General features: G+C 42.8%; 2 protein-coding genes across 6 annotated transcripts; one reads left to right on the forward strand and one right to left on the reverse strand.

Moving 5' to 3' along the window:
• The first annotated feature begins 38 nt into the window (after window positions 1-38).
• FAM149B1 (family with sequence similarity 149 member B1) lies at window positions 39-20,798 on the forward strand. Of its 5 annotated transcripts, none has more exons than XM_079976281.1 (16): window positions 39-179; window positions 2,181-2,276; window positions 3,210-3,342; window positions 4,545-4,687; window positions 5,164-5,283; window positions 7,315-7,485; window positions 9,272-9,459; window positions 9,877-10,010; window positions 10,521-10,574; window positions 12,413-12,525; window positions 13,228-13,452; window positions 16,464-16,581; window positions 17,072-17,197; window positions 18,187-18,268; window positions 18,372-18,506; window positions 19,787-20,798. In XM_079976281.1, the coding sequence occupies exons 1-16, from the start codon at window positions 130-132 to the stop codon at window positions 19,855-19,857; spliced, it is 1,959 nt and encodes a 652-aa protein (XP_079832407.1). In that variant the 5' UTR covers window positions 39-129; the 3' UTR covers window positions 19,858-20,798. The 5 variants fall into 5 exon arrangements, with proteins under 5 accessions (XP_079832407.1, XP_079832408.1, XP_079832409.1 ...); XM_079976282.1 differs by having other exon boundaries at window positions 19,790-20,798; XM_079976283.1 differs by lacking the exon at window positions 10,521-10,574.
• A 545-nt stretch (window positions 20,799-21,343) lies between these two features.
• On the reverse strand, window positions 21,344-27,210 carry DNAJC9 (DnaJ heat shock protein family (Hsp40) member C9). Its single transcript, XM_079976485.1, has 5 exons — window positions 26,896-27,210; window positions 24,646-24,786; window positions 23,319-23,573; window positions 22,585-22,671; window positions 21,344-21,858 (listed from the first exon to the last, which is right to left on the reverse strand). The coding sequence occupies exons 1-5, from the start codon at window positions 27,073-27,075 to the stop codon at window positions 21,739-21,741; spliced, it is 783 nt and encodes a 260-aa protein (XP_079832611.1). The 5' UTR covers window positions 27,076-27,210; the 3' UTR covers window positions 21,344-21,738.
• Window positions 27,211-27,581: the final 371 nt, after the last annotated feature.

Below are 27,581 nucleotides of genomic sequence, written 5' to 3' on the forward strand. Positions count from 1 at the left end.
TGGAGGCTTCCGCTGGCCTAGAGCGGACCGGAAGGGCAGGCGGGGCGGGGCGTCGCCATGGCGGCCGAGGGCCGAGCCGGCCAGCCGGCAGCGCCGACAGGGACCGAGATGCAGCGCTGAGGCGGGAGGATGATCTCGCGATACACACGGAAGCCGGTGGCCCCCGACGCCCAGGGGATGTGAGTGGCCTTTCCTTGCTGGCGTCGCGACCCTGAGGCGCCTTCCGTCCGGGCGGGGGACCCTTCCGACTCCCCGGCGGCGACCCTGCCGCCGCGGCCTGGTGGGGCGTCCCGGAGGAGACGGAGGAGGCCTCGGGAGGGAGGGGGCGGGTCCGGGCTGTATCTTTCCGGAGTGCCTCGGGAGAAAGCAGGCTCCCCTGGCGGGATGTCCTCGCGCCCACCAAAAGAGGCGCCTCCACGTGGAAAGCCGCCTTGCTGGAGAGAAAGGTCCCAGCCTAACTTTCACCCTGAAGCTTGTTTTCTAGGCTTAGAGCAGGCATAGGCAAACTCGGCCCTCCAGATGTTTTGGGACTACAACTCCCATGATCCCTAGCTAACAGGACCAGTGGTCAGGGATGATGGGAATTGTAGTCCCAAAACATCTGGAGGGCCAAGTTTGCCTATGCCTGGCTTAGAGTGTTTTGGTTTTTTTCATTGGTGGAGGAACAATCTGCCATACTAACCCACAGGAGCTGATTTACCACCTCCCTGAAAACCAAGGCTGAGATAACAGCGACATCAATAAAATCTTGCCACTGCTACCACCTAGGGCAGAGCTTCCCAAACTTTCCGCTTTGGAGACAGGCATCATTTCACGACACAGTAATTCAGCTTTAAAGTGGTACCTTGGTTCTCAAACTAAATCTGTTCCAGAAGTCAGTTCCAAAACCAAAGCATTCCAAAACTAAGTCACGCTTTCCTGTAGAAAGTAATGCAAAATGGATTAATCCGCTCCAGACTTTTAAAAACAACCCCTAAAACAGCAATTTAACATGAATTTTACTACAGTGGTGTCCCGCAAGACGAACGCCTCGCAAGACGGAAAACCCGCTAGACGAAAGGGTTTTCCGTTTTGGAGGCGCTTCACAAAATGAATTTCCCTATGGGCTTGCTTCGCAAGACGAAAATGTATTGCGAGTTCCTGCGGGTTCCCCCCCCTTTTTCTAAGCCGCTAAGCCGCTTATCAGCTGATCCGATAAGCCGCTAAAAGCTGCTAATCCGCTAAGCCGTCAATGGGCTTGCTTCGCAAGACGAAAAAACCGCTAGACGAAGAGAATCGCGGAACGGATTCTTTTCGTCTTGCGAGGCACCACTGTATCTAACAAGACCATTGATCCATAACATGGAAGCAATAAACAATGTACTACAGTCACAAAATCAATCAATCGGTAGCTGAACAGGGTTCCACACCGTCACAAAAACAAAACAAAAAAGCCACAAAAACATAAATGCAAAATAAATAGCAAAAACAGATAGACCTCAGTGTAACACTCAAATTGTCAGCGTAATGCTCAAAATGGAAGTGTGGCACTCAAATTAGAAGTGTAACTTGTGCTAGATTGCCAATCAATGTCATACGAAAACCTTTTGCGTCCTTCTGGTATGACAGGCTTGGATGTATATTTTAAAAACTTAAATTACAGTGGTACCTCGGGTTAAGTACTTAATTCGTTCCGGAGGTCCGTTCTTAATCTGAAACTGTTCTTAACCTGAAGCACCACTTTAGCTAATGGGGCCTCCTGCTGCCGCCGCGCCGCAGGAGCCTGATTTCTGTTCTTAACCTGAAGCACTATTTCTGGGTTAGTGGAGTGTGTAACCTGATGCGTATGTAACCTGAAGCGTATGTAACCTGAGGTACCACTGTATTTATGTTAATAAGAAACAGTTCCCAACAATTTTTAATGCTGATTGCTTGTTGGTAAGAAGACATTAAAGTCACTATTAGAGGATGTAATTTATTTCCACTGAAGGTAAACTGTGTTTCCGTGCGCTGCTCTGGTTCGCCAGAAGCGGCTTAGTCATGCTGGCCACATGACCTGGAAGCTGTACACTGGCTCTCTTGGCCAACAAAGATGAGCGCCGCAATCCCAGAGTCGGTCACGACTGGACCTAATGGTCAGGGGTCCCTTTACCTTTACTTTAATCACATTTTTACTTTTCTTCTCCCACCCTTTTTTTTAGCCGAGGACTTACAAAAAGTTCCTTAGAACATCATCCCCTGCCAGACTCACTGGATGACAGTTATCCATCTACTGAAAGTCAGGAAGACATTTCAAGGTATTCAGATAGTGTAAATATTTATGGGGGGAGGTTTGTGAGAAGAGGTTGGAAAATACATTTCAGTTGACTGCTTTCATTTTTTATTCCTATGGCTATTTCCCCCTCCACTTTTAGTAGGTCTGGGACACTTGTTAAACATCCAGTCAAATAGTGACGGTCTGTTGTTTGGCCATGGTCAAATGTTAATCCTATGAAGCCAGTAATGCCCTTTTGGAAAGGCGTAACCTATTGCTTTAATTTGCATCATGGTGTCATCAGATACCAAAGGCAAGAGATAGTCAAACTTTACTGAAAATAAATAAAGTCATTCTTTTTTCCAGTGCTCTAGAATGGGGACATGGTAATACATGGAAACCCCATTTAAGAAGAGGCATCTATTTTCTTGCACTAGATCATAGCTGCTTTTAAAAACAAATCTTTCTTTTCTAGTTGATATGCATGTTTCATTTTTAGTTGTATAATTGCAACTTGGGGCTCCAGGATAACAAAAAACAACAACAACTGTTCTTAAGTATTGTTCACATACATTGATGTTTAAATAATATTGTTAGAAACAATATAATGTGATTTCATTGTTACCAATCTTTATTTCATGATGTTTATATAATATTGTTAGTTACAATATAATTTGATTTCATTGTTACTAAACTTCATTTGGTGATGTAACTTTAGCTTCCTTCTTCAGTCCAATAGTAATAAATTAGACTAAAACATATTTTATCGTTAGCAGAACTTCATATGTGTGTCTATTTTATGGTACCTTTAACATGTATCTGCAGAATTACATTACTTGAAAGATACCTTCCCCACTAGAATCTAAACTGTTCCTCATATACTTCCTATTCACTTTGGAAAGCTTAACTCATGTGACTTTTCTTATATTAAGATTCCCTTTCTCTCTTCTCTCTCCACTCCCCCTGTACATTTTAGTGAGTCTGAAAGTACAAAAGATTCAAACTACCAGTCTGTCACTTCAGTAGACGATGGAAACTCATGGTCAGCTAGTCAGAGCTTCACAGGCACCTCTACAGAAGACAGCTCAGTCTTTTCTTGGGGCTATGATGTGAGTAGATTATAATCCTTCAGTTAAAATGAGAATAATCCTTTGAAAAATATTATTGATAAGTTTAGATCTCTGTCCTTCACATAATTTCACACATTGGTCCTAACAAATACACTTATGAGTTAGTAGGCCGGCAGATACAAGCTTTGACATATTTCAGTTACACTCATGCACATAATTTTTTTGCAGTGAATGGTGCAAAAATATTATAGTCCTAATAGAGTTGTGTGTATTCATTCTTGGAAGTTGATACAGAATTCAGCATCCTTAAGAACAGTCTTTATCTTAAAAATATTTGCAGGTTTTCCTTCAAAAGTTAGAATTGCAATCTGGCACATTGTTTCATATACTTAACTCATCATTTTACCTGAATTGTACCTGGGGCTCAAGAATGCCTTCTCTTATCTGATCCTTCCCAATTCCTCCCTTTTCTGCTCTTCATCTTTGTTAGTTTTGTTATTGTATTGCCGATTAAAATGTAAAAAGTTTCTTGCAAATCAGTCAGTAAAAAATTTCATGACTTAGGACAATACTCAAGTCTGACATATTACTGCTTTAAATAGACCTTGGAAACAAATGACATTCAAATTTAAGCCATCCTGATAAGATTCTGGAAGACTTGGGTCCCATCCTATAGCAATGTACTTGGTGCAGCCCCATTCCTTTCTGGCCTTGAGCTACATTTTGAGTTGTATTAGCAATTCTTCATTCAGCTTACTCATTTATTCTTTCCTAGTGGGCCCTGCAACAAAGAGTGCTCCTATTCAGTGTGTCAGTCTGTCAGTCATAACCTCCCAATATATTTGTTTATGTATTTATTTTTTAAAAATAGATAGATATTCCATTGTTTCTCCCTCCTAGGTTTCCTTAGGGGAAAAACACACTCTTAGCACACAGTCAGTATTCTCTGGCCACTGAGCATATGCTTTCCTCATTGACCTGGATTTAAAGCCTTGAGTATCCCCCCGAGGACCCCTTAACCCTTCAGGTGTGGTGCCTGGAGGAGGCATGGTGAAAAATGAATTATAAATCCCCCCATCTCTTCTCATGCGAGTGTGTGCTACAAGGTTAATTTTATATTTGCTTTATGAAGAAAGTCCTGAGTATCCTGCTAAATTGTGAAACCAGCTAGCTGGTCCACATAATCCCCCAAAGATGTAATTTTGTTTCCCATTTTTATTTCTTCCCTAATTTTTGTTCAGGAATTTGATAAAGCTGCGACGCGGCAAGTACAACAGATATTCAGATATATTGATGAGCTCTTGTATGAACAAAAAACAAGCATGTATGTTGAAGGCCTAGAGGAGGAGTGCCAACAATGGATGTCAAGCTTTCCCCATCTCAGGTATTTTCATGATGTTTTAGTGATGCATTTCACAGTACTAGAAAACAGCACAAAGCTGTATTTTTCAGCTTCTTCATGACTGCTGTAGAGGTTCAGTTTTCGTTCCAGATGTGCCGCCCTCTCTGCTCTTGTTCCTGAGTGAATCATTATGGACCAACACAGTGGCTGATTCCGCTGTTTCTTTCCAAATCTCTTCTTTGATGCTGAATGACTCAACTGTAAGAAGTGCTTTGTTGGAACATACTAACGTAATGTTGCAGGAGATGATAATTTTATCTTGATGTTGCAAAATAAGTGCTCTTAAAGAGTAGTTGTTGCTTACACCGTCCTTCCCTTACAAGTAAATTCCTTCCTTGAGTTGTAGGTTTTGTATACCTCCTGAATGCTTTAGGTCTTATTTTGTGGATTAGGCATACTTTGCCAGTTTCTCCAAAGCCATTTGTAATTTTTTAAAATAATTCTCTCTTTAATATCAGGATTGTAGGGAAACAAGTAGTGATTCCCACGGACGAAGGTTACGGCTGGTACTCGGGTTCAACTTGCAGCACCTTAGGTTCATCAGATATGACCCCATCACTAGAGAAAGATCCGAGTGAGTAAGTATCAGTGATCTCTAATTCTGCAAAAGGGTTCCATTATCAATGAATGACTGGCAGAGCAAACCTACTGGGGCAAGGTGAGGGGAATGTTTGTGGTGGATGAACTGCCAAGTACAAAGCCCCACTGAGCTTTCCCCTTTTGGGCTTTTTTTTGGTAAAGCTCCCCACCCCACATTTTGCATCAAGGAGGCCTCAGTGGGTAGACCTCATGCCCCACACATGGAGCTTCTGTGGAGAGGGAAACCTGCTAAATCCTATCGCACTTTGAATGCTTTCCCCTTGCCCCGCCCCTGCAGGACCATGGGATTGCACTTTAGGACTGCAGTCTTATATACACTTTACCTTAGATACCTTTACACTTATATACATACATGGGATTGGACTGTGAGCTGCTCTCAGATGAAGCATAAAATGACTTTTAAAAAATAGCTTCACTATAACCACCTTATTTTCAGTGGAAGAAGAAATTAGTCTTCTTTGTAACTATTTTGTTTATGAAATGTATTTGCCGTTCAGAACAAACCATGATTTTTGAAAGTAGCTATTGCATCAGTAATATATTGCAAGCAACATTAATGCATTTCAGATATTGTCCACATGCCTAGCAAACACTGGTGTTATTGGCTAGGATTCAAAGAATTGAGCAAATGGAGACTTTACTATTGTTTCCTTAGACATCTACCCTCCATGCCATATGGCAAACTGTTTCTGAAACTTGGTGAGCTTCAGTAACCATTTATGATATCATATAGGATTCGTCATTTCAAAGGGGAGGGGGGACTTTATAGTAAGGATAGCTTGTACGGTATTGGTAGGATGGTAGTTAATCCCATGTCAGAAGGTGATCACATACCAAGTATAATAAAGGAATTAAATGAATCTCTAAACAATCTTAGCATTCTACTGCTGGTTGTACTAGCTTCTACAAGCTCATAAGCTAATTTCTCCACAACTACTTTCTGGAATGTTTAAGAAAACTGTTTCTGAGATTATTTCTTTACTCTTAGTGCTTAAAAAGAAGAGAGTGGGTATAATTGCATTGAGGATAATTAGGTCTGTTTTTTTGGGTTTGTTGTCTAAAATGAAATACCGTATTTTTCGCCCCATAGGACGCACTTTTTCCCCTCCAAAAATGAAGGGGAAATCTGGGTGTGTCCCATGGGGCGAATGCAGGCTTTCGCTGAAGCTTGGAGAGCGAGAGGGGTCGGTGCGCACTGACCCCTCTCGCTCTCCAGGCTTCAGGAAGACACCCGCAGCCTGGGCAGCCCTGCAGGAGGTCCGGCAGGGATGTCTAGGCTGCGGATAGCAGCCTGCTTCCCGGAGCGTCGGGCGCCCTGAAAGCAGAGCGCCCGGCGCTTCGGGAGCACATCCGCAACTTGGGCAGCCCTGCAGGAGGTCCGGCAGGGATGTCTAGGCTGCGGAAAGCAGCCTGCTTCCCGGAGCGTTGGGCGCCCTGAAAGCAGAGCGCCCGGCGCTTCGGGAGCACATCCGCAGCCTGGGCAGCCCTGTGGGAGCGCCCTGAAGCAGAGCGCGCCGGGCAGACATCCGCAGCGTGGGGAGCCCTGCAGGGGTTCCCCGCAGGGCTCCCCACGCTGCGGATAGCAGCCTGCCGCCCGGTGGGCAGGGCGCCCTGAAGCAGACATCGGCCAGCCCCACAAGCTCAGGGAGGCGCAGCGCCGTTCCTCGACCTGGTTCGGTTTCCCCGACCTGCTTTTGGGGGGGAAATAAAGGAAAAAATTTTTTCCTTTATTTCCCCCCCAAAAAACTAGGTGCGTCCTATGGGACGGAGCGTCCTATGGGACGAAAAATACGGTAAGTCAACTCAAAAGCCTAACATCATCATTATTAAAACTGAATAATTTTTTTCAGCTTTCATTTTATGGTTGGGATTTGATATCTGTCCACTGCTGTTGGGAGAGCTTAATAGCCTCCATGGGTGAGCGGGAAAATCTGTCCTTGTCACCAGTACCATAACTGTACCATTGAGATATAAAACTAATCCTTCTTGTTTACTGCCATTTTTTTCAGGTTTAGTATTTTGGGCAAAAAGGTTCCTCTTTCTGTTACTCCTATATGTAAAGAAGACAACATTTCAAAACCACCTGAATTGTGTTTATTGGAGAGTGAAGAAGGAGACGGTGGAGTGATTGTCTCTGAAGGTGTAATGGAGGAATATTTAGCATTTGATCGCAGAGATGTGTAGGTATTGAATATTTGTTTAACCTAGTCTGCACTGATATTTGCTGCTAGTGACTTGGAATTAATTGCTAAAATGTAATTTGTTCCTAACAGTAGAAAATAATAAATTACTCAGTGATTTTTGTTGTTGTTCTTCCACTGAAGTGCTCATAATAGCTTTGTAAATCCTTGTCGGTGGCGCCACCCTATAGATTTGGTGATTTTCTCACTAAATAGCTGTTGAGTTTAAAATTGCAGCTTTATTCCTCCCCAGCATCATGATGTTGCTCTTAATGCTGATTATCATGCAGTGTGTATAGTTCTAGGTGGGCAAGTTGCTGAATGGCAGAGGACACACTGGAAACTTGTGAGCCAAAGGACCTGAACTCAAGCTGCACATTTTATTTATGTCTCATTTGAATAAAAGGTCTATTAACATGGTAGATCCAGTGCCTTTTTACTAGCATAACTAGTGGAAATGTACTGCTTGCTATTTATGATTCACAAAGTTCCAAAAAAATATATGTGCAGAGAGTTTTTCACCCACTGGACTGACTGGGGATATGATCATCATTTAGTGAATGCTGCCTTCTAGAACAGTTATTCATCTTTATTGTAGTATTTCATTCTAGTTGTCTTGATCATTTGTCTTTGGAATGGAGGTAAAGGTAAAGGTAAAGGTACCCCTGCCCGTACGGGCCAGTCTTGACAGACTCTGGGGTTGTGCGCCCATCTCACTTAAGAGGCCAGGGGCCAGCGCTGTCCGGAGACACTTCCGGGTCACGTGGCCAGCGTGACATCGCTGCTCTGGCCAGAGCCAGAGCCAGAGCCAGAGCCGCACACGGAAACGCCGTTTACCTTCCCGCTGGTAAGCGGTCCCTATTTATCTACTTGCACCCGGAGGTGCTTTCGAACTGCTAGGTTGGCAGGCGCTGGGACCGAGCAGCGGGAGCGCACCCCGCCGCAGGGATTCGAACCGCCGACCTTTCGATCGGCAAGCCCTAGGCGCTGAGGCTTTAACCCACAGCGCCACCTGCGTCCCTGTTTGGAATGGAGGTAGGGAGTGTTAATTCTGTGATCCAGTCATGGCCACTGAGTCCTGTGCCAAATCCTGGCTAGTCATTGAATCCCTCAAAGTTTTCAATTGCTCAGCAGGAACCCTTTGCGACGGGGAGTATCTTAACCAGGGAAAGCCACAGACTCAGCATTATAGCTGAAACAAATCACTTGGTTTATTAGTAGACAAAGCTTAACGGTATTATGACATGGTAATACAAAAGCTTACAGAAGTTACAGAAAACACATAAGGTGGAATATTTTAAAATAAGGCAACTTAAAGCAACTTGTGCATAATTTAATTTAAAGCAACTTAATACAGTTGGATATCATGTACAAAAAATAATTACTGGTTTATAATTAAACCATTGAAATGAATGAGTATGGCTGAGTTAAGACCATTAATTTCAGTGGGTCTGCTCTGAGTAAAACTTTGTTGACTACCACTCTTAAGGGCAGGAGTCACCTAAGCATCTCTGTCAGCAGAAGCCCTGTGCAAGGACTTTCACAACAGGGTTTCCTCTCCCCACATCTTAGGGGCATTGGAAAATCCCCTCCAGAGCAGTGGCGGGGGAGGGGGGCTCATTCCATCTGGTAAGCTGCAGGGATTGCTCAGACAGAACAATTAGAAGAGTTCAGCATTGAATTCCACCCATCGGCTCTAAATTTGTCAGGTAGGCACAAAGTCACTTCTGGCTTTGATTAAATAAAATTAAAATAGAACTGTAACATTATCTTGTTTCATTCAAAGGGAAGAAGAGTTGCATGATTGGAAAATGGGTCTTTCACCTGACAGACGGAAATTAGGTTTCCCTCCTATCTCGCCATCCTACTGCATGAGAGATGCTGTCCTTTCCTATGTGTTTGATGATGTCTGGAGTGAAGTCTTGGGCCATATGGAGCAATTAATCTGTAGACACTGGGAAGGGTCAGTCTCAGGTAAATTTCAAGGCTAAAATGCAGTGGATATCATTCTCCAAAGTTTTCCCCACCCACTTCAAAATGTAGTGTTAAATACTTAGCAAGCTACATCCCCCCCCCCCCCGAAATACTCCTTATGCCTAGAAACAGTTTCAGTCCAGTGAGTCATAGTTTAAGACTCTTGCAGTTTGCTATAAATTGCATTGGGAAGTCTTATCCTGTGTGGATTTTAATGGCCAGATATTTTGGTACACTGACATGCATTGAACTCCATGTATTCTAGCTCTTTTAAATGTCTCTGATTAAAATCAAAAGAGTATGAAGCCCATTTATGTACTTTTCAAGGAGATAAAAGCCACCTTTCTTAAAATTTTGCTTTGTAAGAATCCAAAGTGAACAGTGCATAGTGATTTATGTTTGTCCTATTTCTGGTAGACGATGAGAAGAATGTCATAACTGTTGAAACAAACCGGACAGATTCAGGAAGTCCTTTTATGCAGTTTGAGCCTTTGCCACTGTTATTACCTCGAATGCCGCAAACTAAGATGCCGTCCATCCCTTCAAATCTGGTAAGTTTAAGAAGACACATCAGGTTGAGATGGTGTCTAGGCAAGGAAATTTGTCATGTTAACTTGCCCGAAAATTAGACATTGCAATGGCTTGACTATATCTGTCCTTGCAAAACTTTCACTTTATTACATACTGTCACAACTCTTAAAATTCTATCTACCTTATTTTGAAATTACTTTCCTTCTTTGCGCTTTGATGAAATAAGAGGTATACAGAGTTAGAGGACTGGTATGGGAGATACCAACTCAATCATTTCCCAGCTTAGTGGGCAACAGAGAGCACTGTTATTTTGCTGCTTGGATGTATAAAGCATCTCTGTTAATTACCTTTGTTTTTTAAAATGTGTACTAGTTCTTGCTCTGCATACTCTCCATAATAAAGATAAGAACCCAAGGTTTAACTAGTGTTTGATCCATTTTAACTCGGTTTCTTTCCTTTTTTTATTTCCCCCCTTTCACTTCCCTGTATAATCCTCTGTCTTCCTCATGTATACCTTATTGTATGCATAGTACTCAAAACACCGATGTGGCCGCAAAAGCAAAAAGAAGAGAAAAACACCGGAAGTATGTATACCCCTGGGGTATAGCTCTTTTCTTTCTCCTGTCAGTGTAATATGGCGGGTGGATGATGATGATGATTTTGCATTTTCTCAGATGATGCAGAACTATTTTGAGTCAAAATTCATTACCACAGAAGTATTGTACATTAATTTCAGCAGAACTTTACTTCTTTGGGTTACGCTGTTTCTTGGATTCCTTTGTTATTAAGGAGGCAATGGGACATATGATGCAGTGTCTGGGGAAGGGAGAACCTCATTCAGTAGTGTATTAAGCAATTTAGTTTAGTCATACATTAATAATATCCCATCTTAGCAAGTTTAGGCTGATCCTGAATAAATTCAGTAACAAACGGCAATGAGATTTGTGCTTACATTTTTTTAGATTTGGCCCCCCAGTACTAAGTAGGACTTTTCCTAGTCCCCCTTTTGACCTTTCAAAAACCTACTCCTAAAGGTCAGCTAACTCTAGAGTGGTATTATATTGCATTGGAAATTATAAGTGAGGGAAGGCTGCAGCAGGCTATGACAGACATCCATGTCTTTTCAGTACAGAAACTGCTGTAACCAGATATACTTTAGGTGAGAAAATGCTTACAAGGCTGGGGGAGGCCTGCCACAAGGAAGGGGGGGGGAATGAGGGACCATGCCCTTTCTCCTAACCCAGGGGTCTGCAACCTTTAAGACAAAAAGAGCCACTTGGACCCGTTCCCGAAGAAAAAAAAACTGGGAGCCGCAAAACTCGTCATTATAAAAATAACTTTTTTGTCACTTTTTTATTATTTCTTTGTTTGACCCCTCAGCATTACTCCTCCTCATAGAAATAAACGTTAAATTAACAAGTTACCTTTTTTTGTGTGTGTGTTCTTCACTCCCCTTCAAAACAGTGACCAGCGTACATGCCCCCTTTCAATGCAGTGACCAGCGTACATGCCCCTTACAATGTAGCGGGCGGGCGGGAAGGTGACGTTGGTACGGTGCGTGACTAACGCACACACCGCCCCCATGCGACGTCACAGCCAGTACAGCGCCCGCCACAGTGGGGAGTGTCGAGGCGCACAGTGCGCCTCCTCCCCTCGCTAGTATCCGCCCCGGAGCTGCGGCAAAGGTGTAAAAGAGCCACATGCGGCTCCGGAGCCGCGGGTTGCAGACCCCTGTCCTAACCTGATAAGAGAGGTGGTTGTGAAACACAGTTGTAAGCCCAGCTGACTTACTGATGCTCAAGTTTGATTTCTCTGCCACTGGGTCAGGATGTATCTACCAATATGTGCAGCAGGGACCAGTTCAGCAGTTGAGAACAGCAAGTGCCCCCTCTCCCTGTTTCCTAAGATTTACCTCAAGATAATGCATTCTTTGTCAACAATGAGAATTTCAGCAGTTGTACACGTGTAGCTGGTAACAAAGTCCACTGAAATCGGTCTATCATACATTCATGCAAATGTATGAGGACTGAGTAGTTGTTGGCAGCATATACACAAAGTAGAAATCTAACCATGTTGTCATATGTTTGCTTATGCGTGTGTCCTAAACTTTTTTTCTCTGCTGAAAGTATTTCGTCCAGATTAATTTATGCTAAGCTTAAATAATTTAATTACCTTGGTTATGAAGCCATGTTATATAATAAACAGTGCGTAATTTAAAAAGATATAAGAACTGCTTATAAGACCATTAATGCCTTGTTACGCGTTACTTATGAACAAATTGAGGGTATGCACTGCTTTTCTTGAGTCCATTGACATTTACTCTTTTCCAATCCTTTTTTCAGTAAGAGCCGAGATTGGAAATTAACAAATGCATCTCTTTCATTTAATGCTGAGGGCAAATTTAATTTCTTGTAACCTGCAGGCAAATCTCTCACAAGGAACGAGCGGTGGTCCACAACGTAATTTGAATGGTTTGATGGTTATTCATGGGATCCCCTTACACCAAAGGAACTTGCCTCTGATGGATAAAATATTGTAAGAGTAGCTCTCTTTTGTTTGTTCTGTATGAAAGCTGCCCTGCGAGTTAGAGATATAAGGAAGCAGTAGTGTTGGGATTCAAGTTTTTCTAAGTTTATATTGACTTTTAAACTCCTTCTTCCTCTGTGCACCCACAGCTGTGGAGGAACCATTGAATGCTTCTACTCTAGTCCATTTTGGCTTGTCTAAAACTGAGCTAGGCTAAAGAACAAACTAGCTCAGGTTACTATCAAAACCCCCACATAGAAATCAATTACACCTCTCAACATGCAGAAGATGTAAAATTCATACTTAATATGCTAGTGGATTTGCTCAGTGTAGTGGCTCCTGCAGCACAATAGGTGTTTAGCATCCCCTTTTCATTGAAATGCAAATGCTAAGGATAATAATGCTAGGATGGAATCTGTTTTCCTTGCACATGTTTAAAAACTCATTTTATACTGTGCCTTTCTTCTGTCATGAAGCCAAAGGTGGTGGACTTGTGGTTCACACACCCAGGCATGAACTGAACCTGCTTAGCTTTGACCTCATGTGCCTTCAGACCATCTTACCGGGATACACATGGGCTTTATAGAGCAGAATAGCTGTGCAGTAGCTGCCTTTGTGGTGGTATTGTGCCTCGTTAATTGATGGGGATGGTGCGAAATCACTTTATGAATATTTCATTTTGCTCCTATGCTTTCCCCCACTTGGTGCCAGAGACTTGGATGACAGATTGCTTATGAGGCCAGGCTCCACTTCTATCCTGTCAACCAGAGCTCGGCCAAATCGCCCACTTGAGCTCAGTACATCTTCTCTGTCCTATTCTGCACAGTCTGCTAGAAGGCGCAACCCTCCACCCCGTACTCTGCACCCCATCAACACGAGCCATTCTCGCTCAGGGACACCGAAACCCATGGAGGATGTCATCAGGGGAACACGGCTGTAGGTTGATACTTACTTCTGGCTTAATCTCTGCCTTTTGAAATGTTCAGCATGACAGGATCAGATCTTGTGGAACTCGAGGGTGGGGTGGGTGAGACAGGCAGTCGGATAAGTAATATTTGTTATCTAATCTGTTCTGTTTTGCAAAAGGAGACACTAGACACTACCTGTGAAAATTGTGACCATGTTCTAAGCTGTTCTTTTGTAAGATTTCATGTATGAGCTGAAGCCTTTCCTGGTTATCACTTTATTTGTGCAGTTATTATTTGATGTTGGGACGCGGGAGGTGCTGTGGTATAAACCACTGAGCCTTGGGCTTGCCAATTGGAAGGTCAGCGGTTCGAAACCCCGCAACGGGGTGAGCTCCTGTTGTTCAGTCCCAGCTCCTGCCAACCTAGCAGTTTGAAAGCACGTCAAAGTGCAAGTAGATAAATAGGTACTGCTCTGGTGGGAAGGTAAATGGTGTTTCTGTGTCTGCTCTGGTTTTGCTAGAAACAGCTTAGTCATGCTGGCCACATGACCCAGAAAAACTGTCTGCGGACAAATGTCAGCTCCCTCGGCCAGTAAAGCGAGATGAGCACCGCAACCCCAGAGTCATTTGTGACTGGACTTAACTGTCAGGGGTCCTTTACCGTTACCTTTTTATTATTTGATGATGCAGAGAATCAAAACATCCGCTTCTCCAGCTTATACCTCTTCTGTAGGGAATCACCATTTCCCTATCACCCAAGTCACGATAGACTGTTGCAAAGAAAATGCAGATATTCTCCAGCAATAGAGTACAGTGGTACCTTGGTTCTCAAACTTAATCCGTTCTGGGAGTCCGTTTGACTCCCGAAACCGTTCAAAAACCAAGGTCTGGCTTCTGATTGTCTGCAGGAGCTTCCTGCACTCAGTTGGAAGCCTCCTATTGGACATTTGGCTTCTGAAAAACATTCAAAAATCAGAACATTTACTTCTGGGTTTGCAGAGTTCGAGAGCCGATTTATTCGACAACTAAGGTGTTCGGGAACCAAGGTACACCTGTACTACATAAAACGTGGCTGCTTATTATAGCCATCTGAAAGATAGTGCCCATTATATCTTTAGTGCTGGCCAACACAATTCCCCTTCCCATCCAGTTCTTCACATCTGTGCTATTTTATGATCTGCTATTTTTGAGGTAAAGCATTTCACCATTGTACTGCTCAAGAGCAGGACTGTTTCTGAAACCCTTTAAAATAAGGACAAGAAGGGTAACTCTATTGAGCAGATCCTCTACTTTACATAAGCCTTTAAAATGGATTCTTCTTTAAAAACACAAAGGTTTGTGGAGGCTCTGTTCCTCTGGGGCATGGTACATTTTTCAAAAGCCGCAGAGGGACCTTTGTTTATTAAATTTATATATCCCACCCTTCCTCCCAAAGGAGCCCAGGAACAGCACTTCCACCTCCAGAGCGAGTTTATCCTGCATGCATTGCATGTGGTTGGCCACACTATGCCATTAATGCTGAATGAGGACTAGCGCTATTATACCATTAAGAACAGAATCTGCAATAGTTTCAGTTCTTTGTAAACACATATTTGATTCTCTCTCCGCAGTCCTTCTGTTCTTGTTGTTTACTTGGAAGTTTAGAGTTTTGTCTCTTTGAGAAATTTCCCCTCGCCCCCTTTTATGGTAGCAGATAAGTTTAGAGTTGCATCATGCTCCCTTGGCTGTTGGCTTTTAGTCTTTGTTTCGTCGTGTTCTTTGATTTTGTGAAGCTGTTTTATTTGTTCATTGCTCAAAGAACATTGTTACAGAGTGGCTCATAAATATAATGGACAAATATTACAGAAGCTCTGCCACGGAGGGGTGCTTGCTGAGCAGTGAGAGGGCCAAGTTATAGGCAGAACAAGGATTTCCTTTGAGTCCAGGATAAAATTGAGAGGCAGTATAGCGGTGCTGAAAGAGATTGGCTACTTGAGCTTGGACCAGTTGCAGCTACTCTGTATTTTCCATTCTACAGCCCCAGGTAGAGAGCCCTGCAGTATTCATTCCTCAAGGTAACCAAGGTGTAGACCTAGAAGAAGTAAATGTGACCACAGTTGAAACTTGGACACAAGATGGATTGGTCCCAAAGTGTGCACCACCTACACAATCAATGGACAGGTGCTGACAACTAAAGAGGTTGATGCAGAATCTGCAGAGAGCTTCCCTTTGCCCTCAAGCATCTGTCTTACTTGAGTTGAGTTTAACACAACTTGTCTCATCCATTTCAGTCATATATCAAGATGCATATTATGTCAGACACTTAGCTTCACTGTGTGGCTATATCTGCTTCAGATGCTAGTAACAGCTTGCCTTGTTCCATTGGTATGTTTCTTGTATTTCAGTTCACACATATCACTCTCTTCTCTCGTGATTGAATAATGGATGGCAAGCGAGTATTTTGCCTCAATCCATTCCTGAAGTCTAGGCCTTTGATAAGACTTATTAAGCTATCATTGCAGATACATGTTAAGCTTGAGGCAAATCCGTCAGTTAGGTCACGTTGGCCATTGATTTTTAGAGGTAAAAGAGAAGCAGTGTTTTGAAAGGACTCAATAAGGAAGGCATTTCATAGACTGAAAGCAGTCCTAAAGTTGTGTTGCTGTTAATTGCAGTGAAATAATTTAAATAAATCAGCTTTGAAGGGTGCCAGGTTACCTGTGGAAGACAGTTATTTTCCTCCTTTAGCCTTAAACTAGGAAAAGTGTTGAAGCTTGAAATAGCTGCAATCATTTTGTATTCCTCACTGGTGTTGGTTCAGTATTGGAGAGAAATGTCTACAAAATGCATGCCGATTCCTCCATTTCTCATCTCTGCTGGAGTTTCTCCCACATGGATCTCACCATTTAAGCCACAATCTCATCGACTCCCCACACTGAAACCCAGTATTTTTCATCAACTTGCATGGACACTTCTTTTTGTTATTTACCTTGAATTCACATCAGTCTCGTAATTTCCAGTGCAAATGTCGTTTTTAGTAATTGTCATTGGTCTTTTCCAGGTCCACTGCAAATGAGCAACTGTCATCACCTTCCCCAATGCCACTGAGCAGAAATAACCTCCTTCCTCCAATTAGTACTGTAGATATAGCAGATCATTTGGGGTCTCAAAAGCAAATGGTAAGCGACCTCTTCTGCTGAAACAATTCTGGTCTTAGAATGACAGGGGATTCTTCAAGCCTCGCCTTGCGGTCCTTACTGTAAGATAGCACTGTAAGATTGGTTTTTGTTTTGTTTTGTTTGAACGAATGTTTATGATTTACAAGAGAATATTATAAAAATAATTGTGCATTTTTTAAAACTAAAACCCACACCCACCCTCAAAGCAAATATTAATTCTTAAGTAGTTATATCTAATTTCTGGGTTGTGAGTAATCTGTTTTTACTTCTTGAGACTATCAACCTTGAAGCAGAATGCTTACATGCAGTATGTTTACCAGGAGAGTGAAAAGGTTCGTCTCTCTCTGTTATTCATCAGATTAATCAAGTGCACCACTGTCTGTTACTGCCTTAATGCAGAGGGTGTGATACCAGTATTTTCAAGCTTTTGCATTTCTTTTAGTGTAAATTTGTATCTAAAACCCATGGCTTTTTTCTCTTCACCATGCAGAAATCTCGGGGGAATGCTAGCCGGGCTCGCAGTGCAATAGCAGATGAAATTAACCATCAACCAGTGCATGAGAGATTTTTATTACCTGATAGTTTCTCCAGGCCCAACACATCACATGCATTTTGGGTAAGGTGTGTTCAAATTACATTCAAACCTGGAAAGAGTAGATATTCCTCTTGCCATTATCCGTGGCCAGTATCAAAATCCATAGGTCTATGTTTGCAGGTTTCCCTGTTATTTTAAGTGTAGGTACAAAATCCTTCGGCACTCAATGGTAGATTTTAAGCAAATGAATTAGGATCTGTACAGGTCCCTTCTAATTGTCCCAGGTTGTGTGGCTCCCACACGTATATTAATTAATTTATATAACACCATCTGCGTACATGTAACTTGACAAAGATCTACGACAAGGGCTTCCCATCTAAAATAGGCAGAGGGAAACAAGAGGAAGCAAGGAATGGAAACATGGGTAGGTCGGCAGAGGTAGAAAATGGAATCGCTTCAGTTCCATATATCTTGGCTTAGTTTCAGGACAATGGGAGAGAAGGAAAGAGAAACGTGTGTGTGTGTGTGTGTGTGACTGTGTGTGACTGACTTCCCTCTGAGAATAGATATGAGAGCCTTCAGAGTGGCTTTCAGATTCCTAAAAGTAGCTTTACACAATGATTACTCTCTGCCTCTCAGTATGTGGAAGCAGCAACATACCAGGACATTACACCTTCTCTCTCCATGCTTAAATTACTTGAGATCTCGAGAAACTTTATAGTGCAGAGAAGGAAGAGTAGATGGGAATGTGGAAAGAGTACAGCCTGTTCCCCATAATGCCCTGGAGTGCTGCTCGGCTTTGGGGTAGGGAAGAAGCAGAGCTAAAGGAGAACCAGACATGGGGAAGGATTGTGAGCTTTGAGTATTTTGATTTTGCAATAGCCTGATCCAAAATATGGTATCTCTAGGGGCGCAATGGGTCAGTGCGTCTGGTTGGTGGTGGTTCAAGTCCACCCTGGACCAGCTGGGGGCAGGATTCCTGCATTGTAGGGGGTTGGACTAATTGATCCTCAGGCTCCCTTCCAACTCTATGATTCTTTTAACTTTTTTTTTTTTTTTTGCACTTTTAGCCAGACTCGCAATATCGTCGCTCTTGCACTGTTATTGATTATGCTAATCAACCACGAAATAGTAAAGGATCTGCTGGCACAGGTACGTGCAAAGTGGAGCATGTATTGCTTAAAATAGCTTTGGTACACTAACTATATTAATAATATGCCACAGCCTAAGATTGAAATCTCGTATTACGTTACAGATGCTATAAATGTTGGAGTGATGGGAGTCAGTTTAGGGATATCCAGCTCTTCCTATATTAATTCCTTCCACCACCAGGCTCTTGGTAATTTTCTGAATGAGGACGAGGAGGACAAAGAAGACCAACCTCCGCTGGGTAAGAAGTAAGAGGCAACCGATGCCCTTTATTTGGTTGCAAATCATAAAATACTTAGCATTCTCTTTGAAGTTGTTGGCCATTTTGTCAAACGTGTAATTTTGAACCTAGAATAGCATATTTAGGTTATATTCCTGTCGTTTCTACTGTTGAGCATACAAAGCAGGGTTCCAGCTGTGTTTATTCTTTCAGTCTAACCGAGTACCCATGGCACACGCCCTCATACATGGCAGCCACGGAAGTCTTCCAAGTTCACACTTCTTCAGCCCTACAAATGTGAATTTTATATTCCAAATGTATATTAATAGACAGTGCCTTTTAGATTGATAGCGGTGGCTTTGAATTGAGACTGAAATTGATATAGGGCTGCCATGTCTTTTCAAATACTTGTATGGAAAGAAGATGAAGCTTCTTCGATCACACCCAGTGTGAAGGAGCTGTGCTTGCTGTTTTAAAGACACAGAAGTCTTGCTCTGTCTTTTAATCCAGCAATATGAACCAAATTTAGGGCAGAGCACTGTTAATTTCCTTTTCCAATTGAGGTCTAGTACCTCCATTGCAGGAGCAGGGGGGTTGCTGTTCTCTTGGTGACTTTGATGCCTTTTGGGTAATGTTGTGATTACGTGGGATGGACTGATGATGTGGCTATTTCCTGTGCCAGGCTCTCTGTACTGCTGAAGGATGTAATTACTGTCATTGGTCCCTCTCATCACAAAGTTGTAAAGGAAGCGACATGAGAACTCCTGAAAAGCAACTATACCCTTGTATAAAGTGGGCCTGAGAGCAAACTCAAATGGTACAGTCTTTTCACATGCCTGGGGCATCTTAGAATGCATCCCAGTCAAAATTTGTTTGGAAACGTACGTGTCATTGAGGGCCCCATATACATTATGATATACACTGGCACGAGAGGATCACACCACAAAAGCATGTGCTGTTCTGAATCATTGACAGGTTTATTGTGGCATGAACACTTGTGGGCATAATTTTGGGTTTTATCCGGTGATGTGCCAGTAGGGTGCCACTTCTACAGTGGGACTTAGGTTTCCTCTCCTTCCCCAGCATGCTCCCAAAAATCTCCCCTGGAGGGTCTCCCAACCCTCTGGAACTGATTTTGAGTGTGCATGGGGAGCTGGAGGGGACAGAAGAGGAAGCTCTGTTCTGCATTTGAAGTCCCCTGCACTAGCAAAGCTGCAGTGCTGGATACAGCCCATTACTGCATGCATGAAGTTTGCTTTTAGTACAGTTGCTTTCACAGCTTTTATCTGGTTTTTGCTCAGTAGGTCTTCAGTTACATGGCTCTGTGAGAACTCACAGCCGAGGTGGATCAAGAAGCAGACAGGGACTATAACGTTGTGGCAATAAACCATCTATTTCCAAGATGAGGGAATGACTGTAGAAGCTTTTACAATCAGTATTCAACTGTAGCAATATCAAACCTGTTTACAGAAGAAGTCTTAAAACTTTCTTTACAAAACGTCTTATTTTTGTATTGACTTAAAACAAATGCCAAAGACTACAAGGTTCTCGCTTATTTTTGTTCCTGTAAATCAGCTATGGTATTCTGTTGGGTGCTGAAAGCATGTGTTCAGGAAATCTGCTAACCTCTAGTATTATTGTTAATACAATCTATTACAAAGAATGTCTGCCTAAAGAATTGGATTCCTCTAGCAGTGATAATGTTGTAACACCAATTGACTTGCCAGTTATTGGCACTTGATGGCAATATATTTAGTAAAATTAAATAAGTGTGCTTGGGCACACTTCCAGTATTTTGTCTTAACTGTATAAAATGTTCTGAGTGCCAGTTGTTTGCATACTTAGAAAAAGCTGCAGGTGATGATGTCCAAAAGGTGGCCAAGATTAAAACTTGGGAGTGCAACAGTTTTGTGTACTACCATCTATACTTTCAGTACTTACTTTCCCTTGTTTAAAATGAAGCAAGATGTTTGGTACACACATTATGTACAGCAGGAAGGTTCAGTTTTAATGTTCTCTCATTGGGGAGAGAACACTTTGTTAAGATGGAAATATTTAGAAAAAGCATTGCCTACATTGAATGTTGCATTTAATGTCTGCTGTAATTTTCATGTAACATAAAAAATAGTTCTAGGTCTTACTAGACAAAGTAAGTGCCAGAAGATAATTGTATGAAGTTATGTAAATTAAAGATAGCTTTGCATTATATTCTAGATACCATGTGAAAGTTGTAAAAAACTGGTGGGAACAGATTCTTATTAAATTGTAATATGGAATAACTTTTATATACAAATAAAAAAATATTTTCTAAAATGCATTTGAATTGTTATTAAATCCCAATGGGTAGATCTTGGCTTTGAGAATGGTGCAGTCAAGAGTAACTGACCCAAGCAAGCTTCATGGCACAGCAGGGATTTTAACTTGGATCTTCCATCATTAGTCCAATTCTATCACTATAGCTTCTGGCTCTGACAAGTTTGTATGTATGTTCATAGTTATAGGCATAAGTGGCACACCGTTGGCAAGACCTTTCATACCCTTAGCACACACTGTTTTTTCACTCACTGCATCAATATTGTCCTCTTGTTTTTTAAAGTCTGGGAAATATTCTCCATCATTCAGGCTGCCCCTCTTGCACAGTTAGAAGGCAGAACCAGCTTGCTAATTTGCTTCTACTGTTGGACGGACTCCCAGACCACACACACCAGCAACAGTGAAGCAAGGTTTTAGATAGCATACTACAGAGCCCAACGAACACCTAAGTTTACCATTTCCCCCTGTCTGCCTCCTACCTTCCTTCTCCAACTGATGCATTTTGGCTAGAGCCCATCATGGGCAAGTTCTGACTTTTCACACACTTTTCAAAAACATACTTTATTAAGTTTAATAAATGCCTTTATAAAATCAAACTGACAGTACTTGCCCAAACATATTCCTGCAACATACAATACTGTTTTACATTAATTCAGATGGGAAGTTTTTTTAAAAGATTGATGTTTTTTCATTTTACCAGTTTCTTTTTTGTTCACAGCAATCTTGCTGTACTGCTGCAGTGTGAAATGCCACCTTGACTCCTCCGTGGCATCTTGAAGCATTTAATAGCAGCTTTAGTTCTGCAGCTTGCCTCTTCAGAATGCCTTCTACCCAATGTGAGTTTCAATGAATTGATGAAAGCATCTTGCTTTCCTTGGCTGTCTCAAAGCAAGATTAATGTTAACGGAAGAAATGAAATGAAAGCAGAAAATTAATAAAGTCATTTCATTCCTTTCTTGGGTGCTGTTTTCTTTCCTCCTTTTTTGGATTTGGTTCCATACTTTGCTTCCATCTGAGCCAGAAAATCATCCATTTCCTTTTTTCGATTCTCATTTTTGCTCTGTTAAATGACAAAAACAAGATGGTTAAATGAGCTTACAAGTATTTCTCATGTTTTGACTAAAGATTTGGCATTTAGTCAAGTTACTAATAAGGTGGTGTACATAAGAAAATGTATATAAATATTTTAAAATAGTGTATCTGCAGAATATTTGAAAGAGATCAGATTGTTGTGAAGTATGAATAATACTGTTCAAGACGAACTATTTAAAAATGCAACTCTAAGGACAACTGTTGGCAGGCAGTTAACTTTTATTTAGAAATCAGATCTCATGTTGCCTCTCCTTGATGCGCAAATTCCCTTAAATATTCAACCCCTTAGTCACAGCCGTATTCAAACCTCATCAGCATGTATGTGAAATTACAGTTGTTATTATTTTGTCCCAACATGCATCACTTTACAACTTATTATACACACTAAATCTCACTTGCAATTTTGTCGCCTTTCGATACCACTATCATGAACAGTTTAGTGTCATCTGTAAATCTGGCTGTCTCATTGCTCACCTGCAACTCCTGATCATTTTGGAATAAATTAAATAACACTAGTCTCCGTAAAAAAAATCCCAAGGGGACCTCACTGGTTTTTTTTTGCTATCCTGAACATTAAAATTAGCTCTCCAATGCTGGAGGATTAAATCATTTAAAGTTAAAGGCTCCCTCTACCCTAACAAAAGGTAATACTATCTAACTTGTTAGAATGATTTGTAGCTTTCTCCACTCTTACTTGAATTAGTGCTTTTAGGTCATCTTCCCCTTCACCAAGACCCAGTTCTTCTCTGGATTTTTCTGCCTCTTTAGCTTCTTGTCGAGCCTGAAACATTGACACAGTTGTTGAAGTGAATGCAAAATTTCTTTCTTAACCTATTGCAGCAGCAAGCAATTTATTTGTTATTATTATATTGTAAGCATTTCTACCAGGCCATTTTCAACAAATTTGCAGGATGGCTTGAACAATGTTAGGAAAACTTGCTTATGCGTCCCAGAGAGAAGAAAGGCCAGCAAATGTTTTGCTGCATTGTAGGTAGATTCTAGTGTTTTACATTAAAGGATTACCACATCATAAATAATAAATAAATGGCAGTATATCATAAAATCCTAGATGATAGTCATTTAATACCTAGCAACTATAAAAGGAAGATCAAAAACCAATAGGATGCTCTGAATTTGGCGTGTTCACTCAGTGCATCAAGATAAAGAAATACAGGCTTTCTCCCCTCTCAAAGAACTGGGTTGAATGGGGGGGGTGGGTCCCCTTCCAGAAACCAGTAGCTGAAGAAAACAGGCTGTGTTCTCTCTGCAACTCAAGCACTGGTTCAACCCCTGAAAGGATGTTACATTTGAAAAAGTACATTACGTGAAATAGGAAATATGTTTACAGACGGTGAAACAATCAGAACTGGAGTTGATAGTAAGAATTACATATTTTGTCACACAGTCTTTTGCCTCTTGCAAGCCTACCTTCCTTTTTCTTGAATTCATCTTTTGCTTAGACTCTTTTGTAAAGGCTTTGTAAGATGGAAGCTCTCCAGAATCAATGGCATGTTGGATAATCTCTCTTATTCTCGGCTCATCTGTATAATCAACACACAGTACAGATTCCATAATTTTGTCCATATCGCCTTTAAAATCTTCATATGCTGCTTTAATGTCCACCAGCTCTTCTGCAGAATCTTTGTACTTCTTCTCAAAGTCTTCAATATCTTTTACAGTTATCTAATTTTAAAACAACAACAAAAAGAGTTGAATTCCATGAACGACAATCCTTTTTACCACACTCAAGTTACACACACACACATTTTTCCATCCCAAATTCATTGTTAATTTAAAACTTTACTTTTCTGTAATTCGAGTTCATTTGTACAGGGCCTTTTTAATGGAAGAAAGTGTATCCAAAGCCAGGCAAACAGATTGGGGCAAGACGAAACAGATTGGGGCACACACAGGTTGTATTCATCTGCAGAGGAAACATGCTTCATTTGGAGAAAATAGCTTGAATCCAATCTGTTTTCTCCAATTGGTCTTCAAGGGGGCTCCCTGTAATTGCTGATCGGTGGGTCCTGGGAGCCCCTTCGAAGGCAAGCTCCCAGCACCAATCATCAGAATGGCGCTGAAAGAACATCTTCAAAGGAGGTTGCTGGAACCACCAATCTGGTTACAATGAGCTCCTTTGAACTTTGGCAGGTGTCAGCCACTTGTCATTGACACCCAAAGGGTCCTGCCCACTTGCCGAAGTTGGTGGGGGATTAAGGATCCATAAGTCATACTTAGACCCAGGGAAATTGATGGGCTTGACTAACTCAAGTGTATTGATTTGAATAGGTCCACCCTTGAGTATTTCACTGTTGGATACAACCCACGGTGTACAAACTTGAAAGGATATTTCAGCACTAAAGCATTTCAGAGCTATCATTCCTTGCGATGCCATCTTTTTTTTTTTTAGCTGCACCCTGTTTACTACAATAGCATTAAGCAAATTTTTCCAGGGATCAAAGAAATAATGAAACAAATAACATCTTGAGCTGTGAAAACAGAACATTGTATTTTGATATTACACAAAAAAACACATAAGGTTCAGGTTTGCAAAAATCCATTTTTGCAGCCAGAGAAAAAGTTGGCATCACAAATAACAACCCATCCCACAGATGAAAGTAAAATAAAGGGAATGAGGGCAAAGGTCCCACAGAAGTTCCATTTGCCCTACAGATAAAAGAAATAGCACTTTATTTACAGATTTTATCATTCCAGTTGTGAGAGGACCACCATCACATTGAAGAAGACTACCTACTTTTTTGAACAGCAGCCTCCAGTATTCTTCCCAGTTGCGGTCCTGAGTCAGCACAGTTGACTCCTCATCCACAATCCCCTGCTGGTCATACAGAGCCCGCAGTTCCTGGTCACTCAGTACTGCATACACCTTGCCCAGGATCTAAGAAGAGACAAGACAAACCACCTCACTACTCCAGTAAGACACAACCCATGTCATCCCACTTGTCTCACAACTGGCTTCTTTCTTATTCAGGTTATGTTAGTATGCTAGCATTCCCTCTAACAGTGTAATTTCCAAGAAGTTGGGTGCCAGTAAGTTTACAAACAAAACGGGACTACCCCAAAATTGCAGTGGTTTCAACATACTCGAGGGACTCCGTAGGCAAACAGAACTATAAAACCCCAAAATAACACCAAACATTGGAGAGAACGAAAACGGGTAGGACAGAAGCCCTAACAGCTTATAGTAAGTTGGATTTGGGTTGAAGTAGGGCTGCCATATTTCAAAAAGTGAAAATCCAGACACAAAAGTTGTAGAGCTTTTTCTGCAAAATTTCAAGAAAATAAGTAAGTTTTTGAGGTGTTTTTAAGGGAATTTGCCATACATCCAGATTTTCAAAGAAAAGGCAAACACAGGATGTTCCAGCACCTCTCAGGATTTGCACAATTGCTAGAAAAATGGAGGCGTTTGTGGAGGCGTTTTCCTTTTCTACCATGCATAACCATTAACCACACCACCCCTGTTATATAGCTATAAAATACTCAGGTTCAGAATTAGCAGTGTGCCCAATCCTTACCCATCTTGTGCTAGGCCACAGAGCAGGGCATGGGCTGGAAAAAAGGGGGAAATTGTCCTCTTGGCTCATGCATTTCCCACCAGCCCTCAACTGGAGCACTGCAACGCGATGTGGCAGGTTCTACTCTCCCCCTCCAAACTCGAAGGTGAAGTGGTCCCTAAGACTGGAAGCAGAACAGGGACCCACCCCCAATAAAGACACACAAGTTGGGGAGGGGGGCTTCCTAAGTATGTAGATAAAAAGGTAAAGGTAAAGGTACCCCTGCCCATACGGGCCAGTCTTGACAGACTCTGGGGTTGTGCGCCCATCTCACTTAAGAGGCCAGGGGCCAGCGCTGTCCGGAGACACTTCCGGGTCACGTGGCCAGCGTGACATCGCTGCTCTGGCCAGAGCCAGAGCCAGAGCCAGAGCCGCACACGGAAACGCCGTTTACCTTCCCGCTGGTAAGCGGTCCCTATTTATCTACTTGCACCCGGAGGTGCTTTCGAACTGCTAGGTTGGCAGGCGCTGGGACCGAGCAGCGGGAGCGCACCCCGCCGCAGGGATTCAAACCGCCGACCTTTTGATCGGCAAGTCCTAGGCGCTGAGGCTTTAACCCACAGCGCCACCTGCGTCCCTAAGTATGTAGATACATGCTTGTAAATTAAACGACCTGTTAATCAGTGCCATTTGAGACTGATAGGGTGGAAGGCAGGGACACCAACAGTAGGTGGGGGCAGGCAGAGGCAACTCTAGTTTTGCCTCATTTTGCTCCCTGCTGATGAGGAAGTTGACAGGCAGGACCAGCCCCTGGACTGGTTGTGAGCAAGGAGGCAGGCAGGTGGACTATTGGGGCTAAGGAAGGGCAGGGCTCCTACTGCAGGCCTGCCTAGAACAAGAGGACCCTCACAGAGCTGTGCTTTGTTCTCGGGTTTTTTTTATTAACGCATTTTGTGTTTTTTATCTTAAGCTGTGAACCGGCCTGAGATCTAGGGATGAAATTATATACAGGAAGATGCCTAGAGTGGCTGGGGAGACCCATTCAGATCTGTGGGGTAGAAATAATAAAATCATCATCATCATTATTATTATAAAAAAACCACAATTATTCCTATTATTTGGCGGATCGCACTTTGGTCGCATTTCCACCCTAGAAACCCGGGGCAGTACACAATTTTGCGAAATGAGGTGGAGGGTGCAAGTGGCCTAAGTCACCACCTGACTTTTAGAAGGCACCTGAAGTTTAGGGAAGTTTCTAATGTTTGATACGTGTTTTTAATATTCTGTTGGGAACCGCCCAGAGTGGCTGGGGAAACCCAGCCAGATGGGCGGGGTATGAATAATAAATCATTATTACTGTATTCTATTATGATTGAGTCGAGCTTGGTGCCAAGCGAGTCAGAGCAGGATTTGAACCCGGGTTCCGCGGCTAACCAACTCGCAAAAGCGCCAGCCGGCGAATCCGAGGCAGGTTTCCCCGCGCCTCCCCTCACCTGGAAATGCCGGGTGGCCGCCTCCTTGCTGTCCGGGTCGGCGCGGTCCGGGTGCACCCGCAGCGAGACCTTGTGGTAGCCGCGGCGGATCTCGTCGGCCGAAGCCTCGCGCCTCACGCCCAGCACCTGGTACAGGTCGGCGGCGCCGAAGGCCCCGCGGCAAAGCTCCAGCAGCCCCATCCCCGAGCCCAAGCGCGCGGAGAGACCACCACCGCGCCTGCGCACGCGCTCTCCCGCTCTCGGCCAGGGGAACAGCCGACGCAACCTGCTGCTGCTGCGCGGGCTCCTGCTTCTCAGCCGCGTCCGCCCGTCCGCTTTCCCGCCCGCCACGCCCACTCTTGCCTCCCCGCGCTGCTTTACGGCCTTCCTGCGAGATGTCGCGAACTTAAAAGGCCAAGAATTAAAGAGCGGGTGGGGGCAGAAAGGAGGAGGAAAGTGTAGGGACTAACCCTAGATATACCAAAAGGTGAAGAGTGACACATAGGCTGCAGTGCCGTAAGACAATGGAGAGAAATGCTTGGCCGGGATTCTCCCATACAGGGACGTAGCCAAGCGGAGGCAGCTGCCCCTCATCAGTAAAAATCAATACAAATCAATGCAAATTTGAGGTTTTACCTACCCTAAAAAAACAACAACCTGCCTACGCCCATGTTCCTATGCGAGAAGTGGGTTTACAGGGAACCAGG

This window comes from Podarcis cretensis (assembly GCF_951804945.1).
Source record: "Podarcis cretensis genome assembly, chromosome: 5".
Lineage (NCBI taxonomy): Eukaryota > Metazoa > Chordata > Lepidosauria > Squamata > Lacertidae > Podarcis > Podarcis cretensis.

What these genes read in the sequence shown, in the direction of transcription:
- FAM149B1 (XM_079976281.1), top strand. Translation starts at nt 130, where the DNA reads ATGATCTCGCGATACACACGGAAGCCGGTGGCCCCCGACGCCCAGGGG. An exon ending in AGTCAGGAAGACATTTCAAG is followed by an intron (nt 2,277 to 3,209) that starts GTATTCAGATAG and finishes TGTACATTTTAG; the next exon opens with TGAGTCTGAAAGTACAAAAG. An exon ending in AGAAGAGAAAAACACCGGAA is followed by an intron (nt 10,575 to 12,412) that starts GTATGTATACCC and finishes TGTAACCTGCAG; the next exon opens with GCAAATCTCTCACAAGGAAC.
- DNAJC9 (XM_079976485.1), bottom strand. Translation starts at nt 27,075, where the DNA reads ATGGGGCTGCTGGAGCTTTGCCGCGGGGCCTTCGGCGCCGCCGACCTG. An exon ending in GGAGGCTGCTGTTCAAAAAA is followed by an intron (nt 23,574 to 24,645) that starts GTAGGTAGTCTT and finishes TTTTAAAATTAG; the next exon opens with ATAACTGTAAAAGATATTGA. An exon ending in ACCTAAAAGCACTAATTCAA is followed by an intron (nt 21,859 to 22,584) that starts GTAAGAGTGGAG and finishes GTCATTTAACAG; the next exon opens with AGCAAAAATGAGAATCGAAA.